The sequence below is a fragment of the Notolepis coatsorum genome (assembly GCF_963971535.1).
Source record: "Notolepis coatsorum genome assembly, chromosome: 7".
Classification (NCBI taxonomy): domain Eukaryota; kingdom Metazoa; phylum Chordata; class Actinopteri; order Aulopiformes; family Paralepididae; genus Notolepis; species Notolepis coatsorum.
Genome location: NC_140171.1, coordinates 48337426 through 48352637, shown reverse-complemented (window position 1 = coordinate 48352637; position 15212 = coordinate 48337426). Strand labels below are relative to the sequence as shown.

At 41.6% G+C, this 15212-nt stretch overlaps 1 protein-coding gene across 2 annotated transcripts in view; it reads right to left on the bottom strand.

Annotated features, from left to right (window-relative positions):
• Positions 1 to 1415: 1415 nt before the first annotated feature.
• grk4 (G protein-coupled receptor kinase 4) overlaps positions 1416 to 15212 on the bottom strand; it is a 158337-nt gene continuing 144540 nt past the window's right edge. Inside the window, exons 13-16 of one of the 2 annotated variants that reach the window (XM_084318031.1) lie at positions 14514 to 14651; positions 13680 to 13817; positions 7848 to 8025; positions 1416 to 5551 (exon numbers count right to left, since the gene is read on the bottom strand). In XM_084318031.1, the coding sequence (XP_084174157.1) occupies positions 7849 to 8025; positions 13680 to 13817; positions 14514 to 14651 (453 nt within the window). In that variant the 3' untranslated portion in view covers positions 1416 to 5551; position 7848. The remainder of the gene's footprint in view (positions 5552 to 7847; positions 8026 to 13679; positions 13818 to 14513; positions 14652 to 15212) is intronic. The other variant, XM_084318030.1, reaches the window with a different exon arrangement.

The window sequence follows — 15212 nt, the reverse complement described above, 5'->3', positions numbered from 1 at the left end:
AGTTTTCAACTGAAATATATACTGCATTAATAATGATATGGTATAACATAGTAATACTGGGTGTATTAACTAAACCAATCAAGAAAATGAAAAGTCCATTGTGATTCACATATTTACAACAGATGTACAGTATAGACACAGTCATACACTATACACACAGACGTACAGTAGTCATACACTATACACACAGACTTACAGTATACAGTCATACACACATATGTACAATATACACAGTATATGTGCCATTTCCCTTTTCCACAATATATTTAACCATTACTGACATATTTGGTGGTAATTGGCTTCCAGTGTCTTAAACACCCCATACACCCATGAAAGTCACCACATTTGATTAAAATGGGAAATAAATGCAAACAATTTAAACATAAATTATGAATGTATTACTTAGCTATACCAGAGTCTCATGGCAAGCACAGAAAGACTCAGAATAAGCTTCTATCCCCAGGCCATCAGGTTGCTCAACGAACAATAACACTATGCAATAACCATCAAATGCACTCACAACACACACATCCACACTCACTTTAAACACACTGCAGCACCCACTCTCCACACTTTAGAACACCTAAACACACTTTATATTTATTGGTAAAGGATTTGCACTACAACCCATACCTCAGTACACCTTACTGCAAATTGTACCTAATCCCATTTCTGCTTTGCACTATAGTATTGTATATTAGTATATTGTATGGTAACTCAGTTACTCTATTCTGCATCGAACATTGTACATATGTATATACTGAACACTGTGTCTACGTACGTGACTTCTATTTTTACATGCTATACTATTTTATTTTATACTTATCTTTTGTCTAGCAGTCTCTGGAGCGTAACAGAAAGAAGGATTTTGTATAAAAGTATTCTGTACTTCTGTATGACAACTATTAAAGAAACTTGAAACTAGCTAGTGAGTAGTCCAGTGGTTATTTATTTTTGTTTTTAATTATTTGTTCTTATTTTCTTAACTGTGAAGGTAATGCTGCCCTTTACAGGCATGCATTAGTTCTTCATCTTTCATGTGCAATAGTTTTTCTTTATTTTGTATAATGTATTTTTTTTGGATTGTAATAAGTTAGATTGTTGTATTGTGTATACTGAATATGTGCGTGTATATATGTGCATGTGTGTATTTTTGTATATGTGTATATATTGATATGTGGGACTTCGGACCCCAGGAAGACTAGCTGGTGCCATTGGCATCAGTTTCAAGTTTCTTTATTAGTTGACATGCAAAGATACAGAATACCTTCCTTTTTAATAAACAATAAAAATACTAATTTCATTTCCCCATGCAATTTATAGGCTACTGGTATATGTTGATCTGAGTAGGCTATATGAGTTCTCAATAAAATCAAAATAAGATTGGACACAAAAAGAAGTCAGGGACACCAAAAGATAGTTGCTTTTTTTATACAAACGGCAGTGTATTATTTCATAATTACAAATGTCAGATATGGTACAACAACCAGTGATACAACTTGTACAAGAATTACAATGACTGCAGTGGTTGAACAACATGACTGTACAAATACAAAAAAAGAGGGAAATAAAGAAGTCAAAGACCCTGTTTGAATACTAAGGATGCATCTGTCCTTCCTCCACTCCTTGAGAATATATCACTGATCTAACATGCCTCTGGACTGGTGGAAGCAAAGCACTGGATAATAGCTTGTGGCCCTTCCAAGCATATATATTGGTGGTGACCTCAAAACCAGATTCAGTGACATAAATCAAGGAATTGAGAATCTCTTTATTTTGACCATCTCTGGAGTGTCATCACGTCTTTTGGGGGGCTGACGCACGCATGCACACACGCACGCACACACACTTTAAAGAATAACAGGACGGGAGGGAACATTTTGTAATGTATTCAAACAGGGCCAACTCAACTGGTCACCTTGCCATTTATAAAGTTGTCCCCAGATACCAGTGTGATATGTTGGCACTAGAAGATCGTCATTTTACATTATACAAGGAACCTGAAGTTTTACAAACCGATACATGCTTTGAGTAATAAAACATATGTATTTTATTTTTCTTGTATTTTTTTCTTTTTCTTCGTTTTTTTCTTAAATTTACATTTTTTTTAAAACAGGCATTACAATGCACTTAGTGCGGACATTCAAAACTGTTTGTTGAGCTGTTTAAAAGTTCATTTTTAGGTGTAGGGTTTTCTCTCAGAATGGATGGAAGGAAGGGAGGGGTCATCAGAACTTAAAAGTTGGTAATTGGCACATAATACAATAAAGGCTGTCAGTCTTTCTTTAGTTAAGTTCTACAGAGAACAAGGATACAAAGATCTGATTTGTTTTAATGATGCTTTTGGTATCATTGGCAACAGGTTAAAAAGACACTTCCTATAGTCATTGTCAGAACACAGTATAGTGCAATGAAACTAAACATTTCTTTACTGCTATATGGATGGCAAACACAATTCCCTGTGTACCTCTGTGTGTGCATGCATGTGCATGAGTGTGTATAAGAGCTTAGTTACATGTTTGAAATACACAATTTACAAGTTGTTTGAGGCTAAAAGCTAAAAAGGCTAGAATCTACAACTGCAAGAGGAATTGACCTACAGTATCTCGAGCCCCGCCCTATTTTCCTTGATCCTCCAATCACAAGTGTCACTTCCCTCCGACAAACAAAGTCCAAAATTGGAGAGGGAAGCAACAGCTGTTTGGAGGATCAAGAAAAGAGGGCAGGGCTTGAGATAGTCAATTGGCTTCCAAAATGTGTCAGAGCAACACAAAAACAAGACACTCAGAAACTCAAAGTGACAACAAGACAACTGCAGCTAGATGCATGTATGACATTCCTGATATGACAACTGAATGTGACATTGCAAACCAAGCCATCTATTGTAAATCAATAGGGAATTTGGGAATCTATAATAGCGGTACCATTTCAAGTTAATGGGGGTAAGGTGAATGTCATAATAAGCTGCAGTTTTCTAAAAAGCAAAATTCAAGTGCCTTTACAGCGCTGAACTATTGGGATGATCAAATGTGGTTGTTAACTCATTTGTACATAGTGAGGTGAAAACATATCTGCAGAATAAAAGTTTTTATAAATCCTTTTTCAGCTTGCTTCTAATTGATAACATCACAAGGTGGTGGCTAATTGGGACTGGATTTAGAAATGTAGCACATACAGATTTTGCCTCAATAAGTTGACAGTTATAACAATAGTTGTAGATGGATACAGTATAATATGCACACACAAAGCCAACAGATTCAGATCTGGTATTCACAGCATTAAAAGTCAGGGTTGAGGGTAAATTATGACTTTCCCAAAAGAAAAGAAAAAAAAGAAAAGGAAAATGTTGGTTTAAAATGCTTCAGAAATGCAGATGAATACGAATACATTGATCCTACTCAATCCTGATATTGTCCATGATTATGAAACATACAATCAGCTTGACGATGACTGGTTGATCTGGAAGGAAGAAAACTCTCTGCATGTGTATTACAAAAGTGCACAAAGAAATGTGATTCTTAAGTTGTAAGGTTTTCCTGTACATAGATGATATTTATATAAGCATGACCTGGAGTCTTTTTTTGTTTCCCACCCTGTCAACACATATACACACAGTCGTCTTAAAAAGTCCATCCTATGGAAGAGCAACATACAGGTTTTCCTTTATAGAATAGTTAATGGCGAAGATTCTTCTCTTCAGTAGATAAACACAGCTAAAGCCACTGGTCATAACTGGAATATCTACAGTATCTCGTTGACAGGTATAGTGCAATCTATGAGCACAATGCACACAGCACCACAATAAAGAAGCCAAACTCAGGCTGCATCTACGCCAGCAAGTATTAAATGATGGGACTGCTGAAGCTATGGAAGGTAGTTTGATGTAAAAAGTATTAAATGATGGGACTGCTGAAGCTATGGAAGGTAGTTTGATGTAAAAAGTATTAAATGATGGGACTGCTGAAGCTATGGAAGGTAGTTTGATGTAAAAAGTATTAAATGATGGGACTGTTGAAGCTATGGAAGGTAGTTTGATGTAAAGTATTAAATGATGGGACTGCTGAAGCTATGGAAGGTAGTTTGATGTAAAAAGCGATTCGTCTTCAGGATGGCGGCCGTCTCAGCTGATCTATACGATATAACATCATCCTCATCCTGACTTAAGGCATGTTCACAGGCAACTCTACAAAGCGAGCCACTGCCACTCGCCAATCTCTTTTCCCGTAATGTAGAATTAGTTTGCAAAATGACAGGATATTTCATAGGAATTAATATCTCACAGGGACTACACACATGACAGCTTTTAAACTCCTAGGAATAAGCTAGTAGTGTGTAACAAAGGCCAATTCAACCAGAGGAACTAGGAACGAAGATCAATTAACAACATTCCTCCTGAGTGTACAATATTGTAACATTTAATTAACATTATTCTGCGACGTGTTTCCAAAAAAAGCACCTTCCAGTATTAAATATGGACTGGTCTTGTGTGTGTGTGGGGGGGGGGGGGGGGGGGGGGGGGGTATGTGCCTTGCATCAAGAAAGGGGAGTTACTAAATTGTACTTGATGCTTCCAAGTTCTTTAGAAGACACTAAGGGTTGCACCTGTTGATACTGCGACTGACACAGTAATACATCCATGCTATCTCTGCTAGAAACCAGTAGCTATAGGCACCTAGAAACCTGTTACACTAATGCCAATATCCAAAACATAGCAGCCTAATAGCAGTATGACCCATCCATACAGTGCATACTAGTCCAGTCCAACCTGTCAATAGGGTTGAGGACAGGGCCAGGATTATCATGGTGCAGAATTCCAAAGCAACCGCTAGTATCCTTCAACCCAAAGGAGTACTTAGATCTGGGCATTGAACGGATAGGTTTAAGCAGCATGATAACACAACATGGCAACCTTAGGTTGGATAGTTTCTTTTTTCATCACTTAGATCCATGCATGTCATTCAGATGTACTAAGAGCCCAGGGGCGTAAGGGCTAATGGTTCGTTTGAGACTGGGTGAAATTAATGTGCTAACAACACGTCACATTGGCCAAATCAAGAGCAACAAAACGTACTGCACATAGGAAACGAAGGCCTTATGCTACACTGAGAACATAAACAGACTACTGGTACTGCGCTTCTTAAAAGAAAAAGAAAAAACAATCTCCTCAATACACATTTCCATACTCATTCCAAAAGGGAAAAAAAGTAAAATAAAAATGTCATGTATGCATTCAAGTGGTACTTTTATGGCTTTTTGTACAATACAACCTTTAGTGAAAATATACATCTAGACATAATTCAAGTACAAATGTACAAAATCTTTAAACTCATACTTTTTTTTTCTTTAATTATAATACACTTTTAATACAGCTCATAAATACAGGTCAACATTCATCGAGTTCATAAGATTTGCGCTCGGGTGGAGTTGGTGGTGGAGGTCGGCGGCGAGGGGTGGGGTGGGGGGGGGGGGTTTGGGAGGCGGAAGGGGGAGTGGTTTAAAGTCGCGAGGGCTCCTCGTTCTCGTCATCACTGTATCCACTCTTAAAACAGACCTGGGAACAGTCAAAGGTGAGGTTATTATTGGGAATATTGGTAACTTCCACTACAAACATACATACCAATCAACAGTCAAATATTTGTTTGCCAAAAAAAGAGTAAGAGTGGGATTAAGGTTTGGGGCCATTCTTAATCTAATCACAAACTGAGTTTACAAAGATGGTGCTGGTCAGTCCAAGTAAAAGCCAACAATGGTGTAGGTTGCAGAATGTTACAAATTACAATTACTCTTAAAAAAAAATGTAAAGAGGAAAATTAACGATATAATAGAACATAAAACTAGTGAATACAGTAGGATTTCAGTAATACACCGTTATTCTAGACATCACTTCCGTAAGATTGATCTTTGGATGCAAACCACCTCATAGACTAACAATGTCACTACAATGTCAAGTCAGTCAGCCAGTAATTAACTCACAGTTAGACACTATGCCCCTAGTGGCAGCTCAAATGCATGACACTTTGTGTAAGAGCAGTTCAATCCATACAACAACACTTCGCACCTATGACAAATGTGAACTTGTCTGTAAGTAAATCATTGGGTACTTAAGTAAGCAAAGCTACTCTTGCCTTTTTGAGTAACGCTCTAGACTAAGTACTCTTACTCAAACTTATAAGTAAAATTAAACTGATGTAACAACACTTCTAATGGAATATGTTCCAGTGCGCTTTCCAGCTGTATGTAGGTCTGCTTCCCTCTGTCTCGACAGTCACTGTGAGCACTGACCAACTGATGGCAACGGTAACAAATGTAATCAAAGAAAAATACTACATACAGAGTTCCTGCAGGTTTCAACAAGATAAATGTAAGACCTTTTAAGACCACTTTGGATAGAATGTAATACCTATTTCACAGCCATACTGGCAAAAAAGTAAGAAGGAAAATTACTCTGAGAAGTAAATCCATATGAATTGCTGGAGAAGGACTGACCGACTTACTTTGCAGCCTGGACATGTCCCCCACACACATTTAAATGTGATATAGAGAAGTTATCACAACATAGAAGTAACTTCCTCATCCAATACATTTAAGACATATCAAAATAATTTTTAAGACCCCGCAGGAACCCTGTTCATAGAGTTAAGAGTGTGGGAGGGGTTGTTATGAAAGTACAGATGATACCAGAACTGTGTGTGGATAGTTAAACCCCCCCAAAGGAAAAAGGTAATACCAGGCCAACACCCATCACCTGTTAGTTGACACTAATAGACACAGCCCCTCACTTTAAATCCCTGAGCCCAAATTACAGTGCCATTGGTGCATCCTTACAGGACACTAAACCAGAATCAACAGCAACCCCAGTGAAAGTAAGAAAGGCCTTGTCCTAAACCAGCCTACCATGGGATATAAGACCCCTTCCCTCCTCTCCCTTTGATCTCACTCTACCCATCTTTCCTTCCTACACCCATCCCTCCCTACCCCCCTTCCCCACCTTTCCATATGTCCCCAAAGATGTCACATTCCTTTGACCCCCACCCTTTCCTATTTGTAAGTATAAAGATGTTTCAAGATCCAGTGAGGGCTCTCTGCCCTGGTATCCTAGCTAAACACTTTGTTGAGAGTCATCCAGCCTAACTCTGACTATTTGTATTGATACTTTCTGGTAAGTTATTCAGCTTCGGCTATTTTCCACCACACTACCATGGGAAGATGTTACTGCATGTGACATCTTGTATCTTGTATATTGTGTACAAGCTACAATAGCGTTGTGTCCAAGGTCATGCTCAAGATGGGCATTGATGAGATGAGAAACTACTCATCCCTCACCCACAATCGGGCTTCGATGGGGTTTAGACTTGTTCAATTAGATGCCAATTTCCTCTCTGTGCGTTCAGTAGAAAGCTATCCAGCTGCACTAGCTTAGCACAAATGAATGGAAGCGGATACGGACCACTAGCCTAGCTGTTGACCACTAGACTGAACTCGGATCTCCCGTCACCGTCTTTGTACCTTCATTAACCATGGCAGGTAACGGCCGCAGATATTGGTGCATGAGTGAAACGAAAACAGTGCTTATTCTGTTGATGGCGCTCATGTGGGTAGGACGGAGGGCACTCTATGCCACATCTGCTATCGGAGGAGGAGACGTCTCGTGATTCTGCGCAAGTCGATCAAGGATACAAACGGAGGCTTGTGTTATAATTATCCATTTTACAAGCAGCTAATCCTATCCTACTCCTTGTTTCACAACATCTCCACAAGGTCACAGGGTGTTAGGAGCTTGGGGTTTTCACAATTGGTTTTGCACAAGACCCGGGGGAAACAGAAAAAGGAAAGAGAAGAGGAAATACCTTAACCCCCACCCCCTCGGACAGCAGCTGGAGCACTAGCACTTGCCTCTCTTCTGAAGAGGCGATAGAAGAAGCCTCTCTTTGGCGGAGGGTTGGGCCGGTTCACATCCAGGTCTGAGCACAGTGTCCCGTCTGTCTCGTAGACATTGATCTCCTTGAAACACTCCATCTCGATCATCTATGGAGGAGGAAACTGCCGTTAATGAGTGTGATGCCATTCCCCGGCACTACTGGTTGAGAGCGACTCCACCTCAAGCCTAGAGGAAACAGGGGGGGCGGGCATCATTGAACTCACCCTTACTGTATACAGGTGTCACACCAACTAGCTTGGTGTGCGGATATCTTTTTCTAACTTTGCAAGGTATTTTTGTGTGTCCTTCTCCTTGTTTGTCATTGAGAAGAAGAAAAAAAAAAAAAAAAAAAAAAAATATATATATATATATATATATATATATATATTTTTTTTTTTTTTTTTCGGTACATCCAGCCGGTAAGTATTCGTCGCAGGATGCATACATACCGTTACACCCCTACTGGTGACAGATACAATACTCAACATGTATAATAGGGTGAGTTGGCCTTCTCTTGCAGAAAAGCGCAACACCCTAAAGCCCTTATTGGTAAGCAACCCGTTTATAGCTCTTCACTGCTAGATTGGAATATTGGAACCTATTCAACTCAATGACTGGATGGTTCTTAGGGTCCCTCAAGTTTGTTCTGATCTAGGGAAATCAGCTTTTTCCTTTGATGCCTCCAATTCTTGGAATGTCCTCCAACTCTCTCTGAAGTTCTCCCTTTAAATAAAGGTTCAAATTAAATGAAAAAATATCCTGATTGCTAGTCCCTGATCTCCTGAAAAACCCATCCCAGTTCATATTCTTATTACTAGTATTCATGTATCTTGCCCTCAATACTAATCAACATGGTACTGTATCTACAAGAATGTCCGTACCCCCCCCCCCCCAAAAATGCATCCAGGAAACTCCTAGTTCGCCCTCTGACTCTCGTATTAACACTGCCACAGCAATATGCGTGATGTGTTGTTAAAAGGCAGACGCTCTAAAATATAGGAATACGTGGCTGTGTTTGCAGGGCTATAACTATAGTCTATATTATAGCTATGGATACAATACTATGGCCCATTTGACATCGACTATCTATCGTTCAATATGGGTTAAAGAAATCATTTATTCATCCATACATTCCCGTTTTTTATACCGTGGTGAATATGACTATAGTTTTAGAGTAATCCTAAATCCCAGAAAACGGCGCTATGCAGCAATACGTGCAATTCACTAAAAACGTTGCCATTTCTCGCCTGTACACGCTACTATTTTGAAATCACATCTATATTATGTTTCATCATGAATGCATGAAAGGGTGGGGGGGGTAGTTTTTTGATGCTTTGATCGTCACCAACGGCACACGTTGTGGAGTAAAATACACATATATTGTGATCGAAGTGAAATCATGGTTGGATCACAGCAGGATTGATACCATATAGGCCTTACCTTCACTAGGATGTACCCCAAAAAGAATATTCCAATTATCTGATTGCGAATCCCAGTATTGGTGTCGATTGTGTCGCCAACATAATCCGCCACACATCATGCACCGGGAGCAATTCACGCTTCTCAATCCGACCGTTATAACCGCCCCCCTTGCCCGACCAATAGAAATCCGACCGGAGACTTTTGATCAACCCACAGGCCAAGATATAATGTTTCAAAGGGTGCTCGATACCGCCGTCTACGTGGATGCGGCCGGTATTGCACTTTGGCATTCTCAGGATGATTCCCCATGTTAACCCAGATGTCTGTGTGCCTGTAATGAATGGAAATATAAAATAAAAAAAATAATGATGAAAACCCGACTATACTATAGGTTTTCGGGGGTCCTGGCGCTCAACGCATGGCGAGAAAACCCGACTATCATCGGGTCTGGCGTCCAAAGTGTTAAGAGTTGTGTGATTTATAATTTGAGATCAAGCAGTTGCTTGATAACAATAGTAATAGCAATATAATTTGAAGACACATTCCCAGACAATAATATTGGCACCCATCATGTTTAATTTTATCCCCTTATAAGTCCTGAAGTACTGTGAAACATATAAATGTTTCAAATGAAACCTGAGTTGGGTAATTTTTGGGGGCCAAGCAGCGAAGCTGCGTAGGCCACCTTGAGGGATTGTACCGTTTCTTCTTCTTATTATTTTGCCATTGGAGTCTATGGCAGCCCATAGAACCGTATGGGAGAAAGTTATGAAAATTGGCAGACTGATTCGTCCACTGACCCAGTGGCGGCTCTGCCACTAGGGGCGCAAGGGCGCCGACCCACCTGCTGCCAGCTGCTGTTAAATCACAGAAGAAGAAAATAAAACTTTTTAGTTTTTTGTTTTATAGCCCTATAAATAATATAAACATGTTTAAAATGAATAATATTTACTCATTTTAAGTATGTTTGTATTTCCAATGCACAATATAACGTTATTATCTCAAATAAAAAAACACTCGTTTTCCTGAGCAGGAAGTGACATCACGTTTTTTTTATTTCTTTTTATTTTTTCGTATTTCTCGGCCCGGGCTAGAAGCGATAGCGCTCTGAGTGCGCGTCACAGTTTGATCGCTGTATCCGTCACAGCCAATCAGTGCATAACGCGTTGTGCGTTGAAATATGACTATTATGTTGGAATCCGGGCGCGATTTGAAGCGGTCTAGCCAGTAGCGTCAAGAATTTCTGTAGCCGCATTTCGCGGAGACGCTCTCTGATTGACCGACGCCAGTATTTTTTTCCGTAGCAGAATTTCACAGAGACGATCTCTGATTGGCCGAATCCAATTTCTAATGTTCCAATTCTAGCTTATTCCGGCTAGGTTGGTTCCTAGGTTGGTCCTAGGTTGTTTGTCTTAGAGCGTGCCGTGACTGCAAGTTCTTTAGACTGTTAAGCTTAGGCACTCTTTCAAAGTTGGTTAAGGTTAGAGTTTGTCTTAGAGCATGGCGATAGAACGCCAGGTAGTTTGCAGTCTGTTCGAGCGGAAATGGACAAAGGAATGAAGTACTTGTGACTGTTGTGTGGTGCTGCTAACAAGCTAACACTTGGCTAACAAGCTATATGGCGGATGCAGTCTGGACACAGTGGACAGTGGTCTGGAATCAACAGTGGATTATACACTTTATCAAGGCAAGCCCTGGACGTGTCAACTAAACAGTGTCTCTCTCTCTCTCGCTCTCTCTCTGTGGTTAACGTTAACGTTTGTAAATAGTTTTTTTTAGGAGCAGTACTGTTAGGCTACTGCTGGCCATTCATGAAGCGAGACATTGCTGATTGTTTATTTATTTTATAACACAAGACTATGACTACCAACTGCCTAGCCAGCCGTGTATCAATCTTGGATGCAATAATAACGTTACCACACTGACTGTGTCGATGGCTCATTGATTTAACTACTGCAGCTCTCTCGGATTGAAAATACGTGGATTATGGCTTGTTCAATATCGTCTATGTTTGAATGAATGAATGAATGAATGAGAACTTTATTAACAGATTGCAGAATGGGTACAATACAGTACGGCTCAATACACACAATTGTTAAGGGGATGCAGACCAGAGAAAGACGTTTGTCTTGTTTACATCAGGGTCCCAGATTTTCGATTCATATCGATAGTTTAATAGCTAGCCTTGGCTCGTTTAACAATATGCAAAATATGTGTACAGCCCTGTACTCATACTGAAGTTATTCTTGGTATATAATAGGTCTGATTGTGTAACGAATCGATTCCACGTCGCGCTGTGTGTGAGAGAGAGAAGGAGAGAGGGAGAGATCTGCCTGTGTTTGGAGACGGGGCGAGTTTTGTTTCTAACTTTTCTATTTATATATTGTGTTTCAAGTTGTGAATTAGAGTCTAGACTATACTTTATTTGACTGGTTGTGTGTTGTTGTAGTAACAGCTGAGCGACTCGTTCATAAGAGCCGATTCATTGCCGTGAGCGTGAGTCGAATCGCTCACGTCTTGCCATGAGTCTGTTGCGTGGTACTGTACATGTTTGCAAAATGTTTGGTATAGCGCCCCTAGTGGCGAAGCACCCACCGGCCGCCACTGCACTGACCCCTGTCAACAAGTCCCATGTCCCCAGCTCCAACACTCTAGCGCCACAAACGTGTCAAAGTTGGAGGTGCATTTATGCACACAACATTTGGAGCGTGAGTCAGATTTTCAGGTACCGTCTACTCTACACTACAGAGCTATGACTTTTGTTTTTCCAATGCATTCGCTTTTGACAGCCAATTGAATTTGTTCACAAAGCCGCCAAACAGGAAGTTGTGTCATGTCTCAGAAATGCTTTAATGTATCAAAACCATAATTTGGCACACTGTTTAGTGACCCTCACGTGATCTCTGTCACCAAGTGGCATGTTGACAACTCATGCAATCTAGCGCCACCAACGTGTCAAAGTCGTAGTCGTGTTTATGCCTGTAACTTTTGAACTGTATGTCCGATTAATTCTTGTAGCAATGGATTCCTGGCTCATGCAGAGTTCAAAACACCCCATGGTTTAATTATTATCCTTATTTTTGGATTGCAGCATGACTTGAAGTGGGGTACACTTTTGGTCTTCTGCACAATTTAACCGAGTGAGGAGAGCTGCATTTTGGAAAAATTTCACATTTTCTAAACTGCCATCCCTCTTCCAATTTTCACAACAAAATGTTTGCGTGACTGTGGGCGGCTACGTGGCGTAGTGGGCAAGGCGCTCGCCACAAATGACGGAGACGCTGGGCTTGCCTGTTCGAGCCCAGCGCTCCACATTGCTTTCAGTTTAGCTGGTCGTTCATACTAATACACATTGGCCGTATTAGGGGGTGGGAAACTGATGGGTGGGGATCGGGCGTTGTGGACAGCGACTCCTACAAGTCGGTTGGTGCGCCTGCGCAGTAGAATCAGGAAGTGTCGGGGGCAGCGTGAGCCTCCCACGCGTTACTCATCGCCACTGAGAGATCGAGCTGCGCAGGTGAAAAGATGAGACTGCTGTTACCTCAAGTACCGGAGGGGACTTGTGCTATGTATGACTTAGTCCACATTGCAGCCGGCTTGTGGGAGGCAAGAAACAGCGTTCGTGACAGGGGAGGGTTGAATTGGATGATACGAAATTGGGATGGGAGAAAATATAGAAAAAAATGGGAGAAAAAGTGGATCAAAAAATTGCGTGATTGTCTGGATTCTGAAGCTGCAAATAGTTAAGCCATGCTATGTATACTTTCTGCCATATTCCAATTTAAATGACGACACCCCCCTCTCACTCAACCAAGAGGAGGCAACTGTTTGAAGGCTGAGAGGCCACGGGGTCGACTGAATTCAACAAATGAGGTTTAGCTCAGTTGGCAGCATGTTGAGCTCCAAAACAATACGTCCAGAGTTTTAATCTGACCCTGTCCATGTAGTGATCCATTACTGTTACATCGCGTGCACAACTTCATCCATTTTTGAAAAACGAGTTCCTGTTGAATTCCTTGGCTCAAGCCAAATTCACTGCCCTCAATGATGTCATTTTCCTGTGAAAAACCCTTAAAATGCTACTCCTCCTACAGATTGTCATCAATCTGCATGTAAAAAGGTATGCCTATGCTTGGCCCCCACATCCCTGCTTGAAGGTATAATATTATTTTATCAAGTTTTTGTAAAATCGTTTTTGTCTGCAAACCTGGAACATACTAAACATTTCACATTTTCCCAGTATATTCATGTTTTCCCGCTAATGCCGTACTACAATGTATGCCTCCTTACTGCTAGACTAAAAGGGTGACATCATTGCGGTCTCCTCGGGATGCAGTACCTCATTCTGCCAGGGGATGGAGACACTGCCTGTGACAAACTTGTGGTAGAAGTCGTCGTCGGTGGGGTCAAGGTTCACGCCTTTGACGGTGGAGAACTGCTCGATGTCCAGGACGTCTTTGCAATACACCGCCCGTGGCTGAGGGGCAGGGAGGAGTGGAGGGAGAAAGCCAACGAGAGGGAGGGATGTGTGGAAGGGAGTTCAAATGTGAATTAATGAATAACATGAGTACAAAAGCAAAGGGTTACTGGTATAACACAAGTCATCTGAATGACACAGAACTCTCCACTCTCATCACATAACCTTTGCGGCAATGTTTATTCGACCACAGACGTAGGCCTACCAACATAAAACACAGCTCTAGATACATAAACACCACGTTGTTTTATTTTTACTATCGACCCCAACCCCCTCTTTGCTCGATTTCCCTTAATCCCTCTATTTCCGGCACAATAAATGTCCATTCTCCGTGAGAAGCCTGGTCCTCATGTACACTGGTGTGTGTGTGTGTGTGTGTGTGTGTGTGTGTGTGTGTGTGTGTGTGTGTGTGTGTGTGTGTGTGTGTGTGTGTGTGTGTGCAGCAGAGTGAGGAAGGCGTACAGTGATCGCCGGCTTCACACTGGAAGTGTTTGTTTACTTGCGACAATGGTATTTCCTGAACGCTGATTCGGAGCTCGCCAAGGTCTGAGGCAATGGGCTGTGAGCTGAGCCTGTATTTACTGTGCGCTAGTGTGTGTGTGTGTGTGTGTGTGTGTGTGTGTGTGTGTGTGTGTGTGTGTGTGTGTGTGTGTGTGTGTGTGTGTGTGTGTGTGTGCGTGTGCGTGTGTGCCTTACATCTGGACTGAAGGGCGGGTCCAGCATGTTGGCCTCCAGCCTTTTGAAGTTGAAGTTTCGGAAGATGGGGTGCTGCTTGACCTCGACCGCTCCGCGACCCTGGCACCCCAGCCGCTCCTTGGGGTCCTTGGCCAGCAGCTGACACGGGAAAAGGAAGTGACATAGTGGGGGCCATGAGAACACTGGGACAACACCCAGCTAACGGCTGGGTGGGGGGGGGGGGGGTATTGGGCTGATACGTAAGACCGACCAACGAGTGAGTCATCACGGAGACAATGTACTTCTTCTCATTATGTTATGTCATTTTCTGTATTAGACCAGCGTGAGGTTAATTTGTCGTATCCAAGCCCACGAGCAGCGTAAACAGTGTAGATTACAGTGCAGAAGAGAGGCTACGAAGCTCATGTGACATTGGTTAACTCCTGACAGTTTTATAACTACACTAATTCCCCCCCACCCCCACCCATGTGCATACGATACATGCACAGACACACACACAGATAATCCTCTTGTCCATGTTCATCCAACCCCACATGATCTCATAAGAATGGATATAAATCAGCATGTGCACACACAGAAGATCACCACAGTAAGACTAACAGAACAGCACTGCGGTGTCTAAAAGAGCTAAGGATAATGCAGGCACTGCTCCACCTACAGCAGGGTTTGTTAGGTTTCCCTGGATGAGAGCTGTTCAGT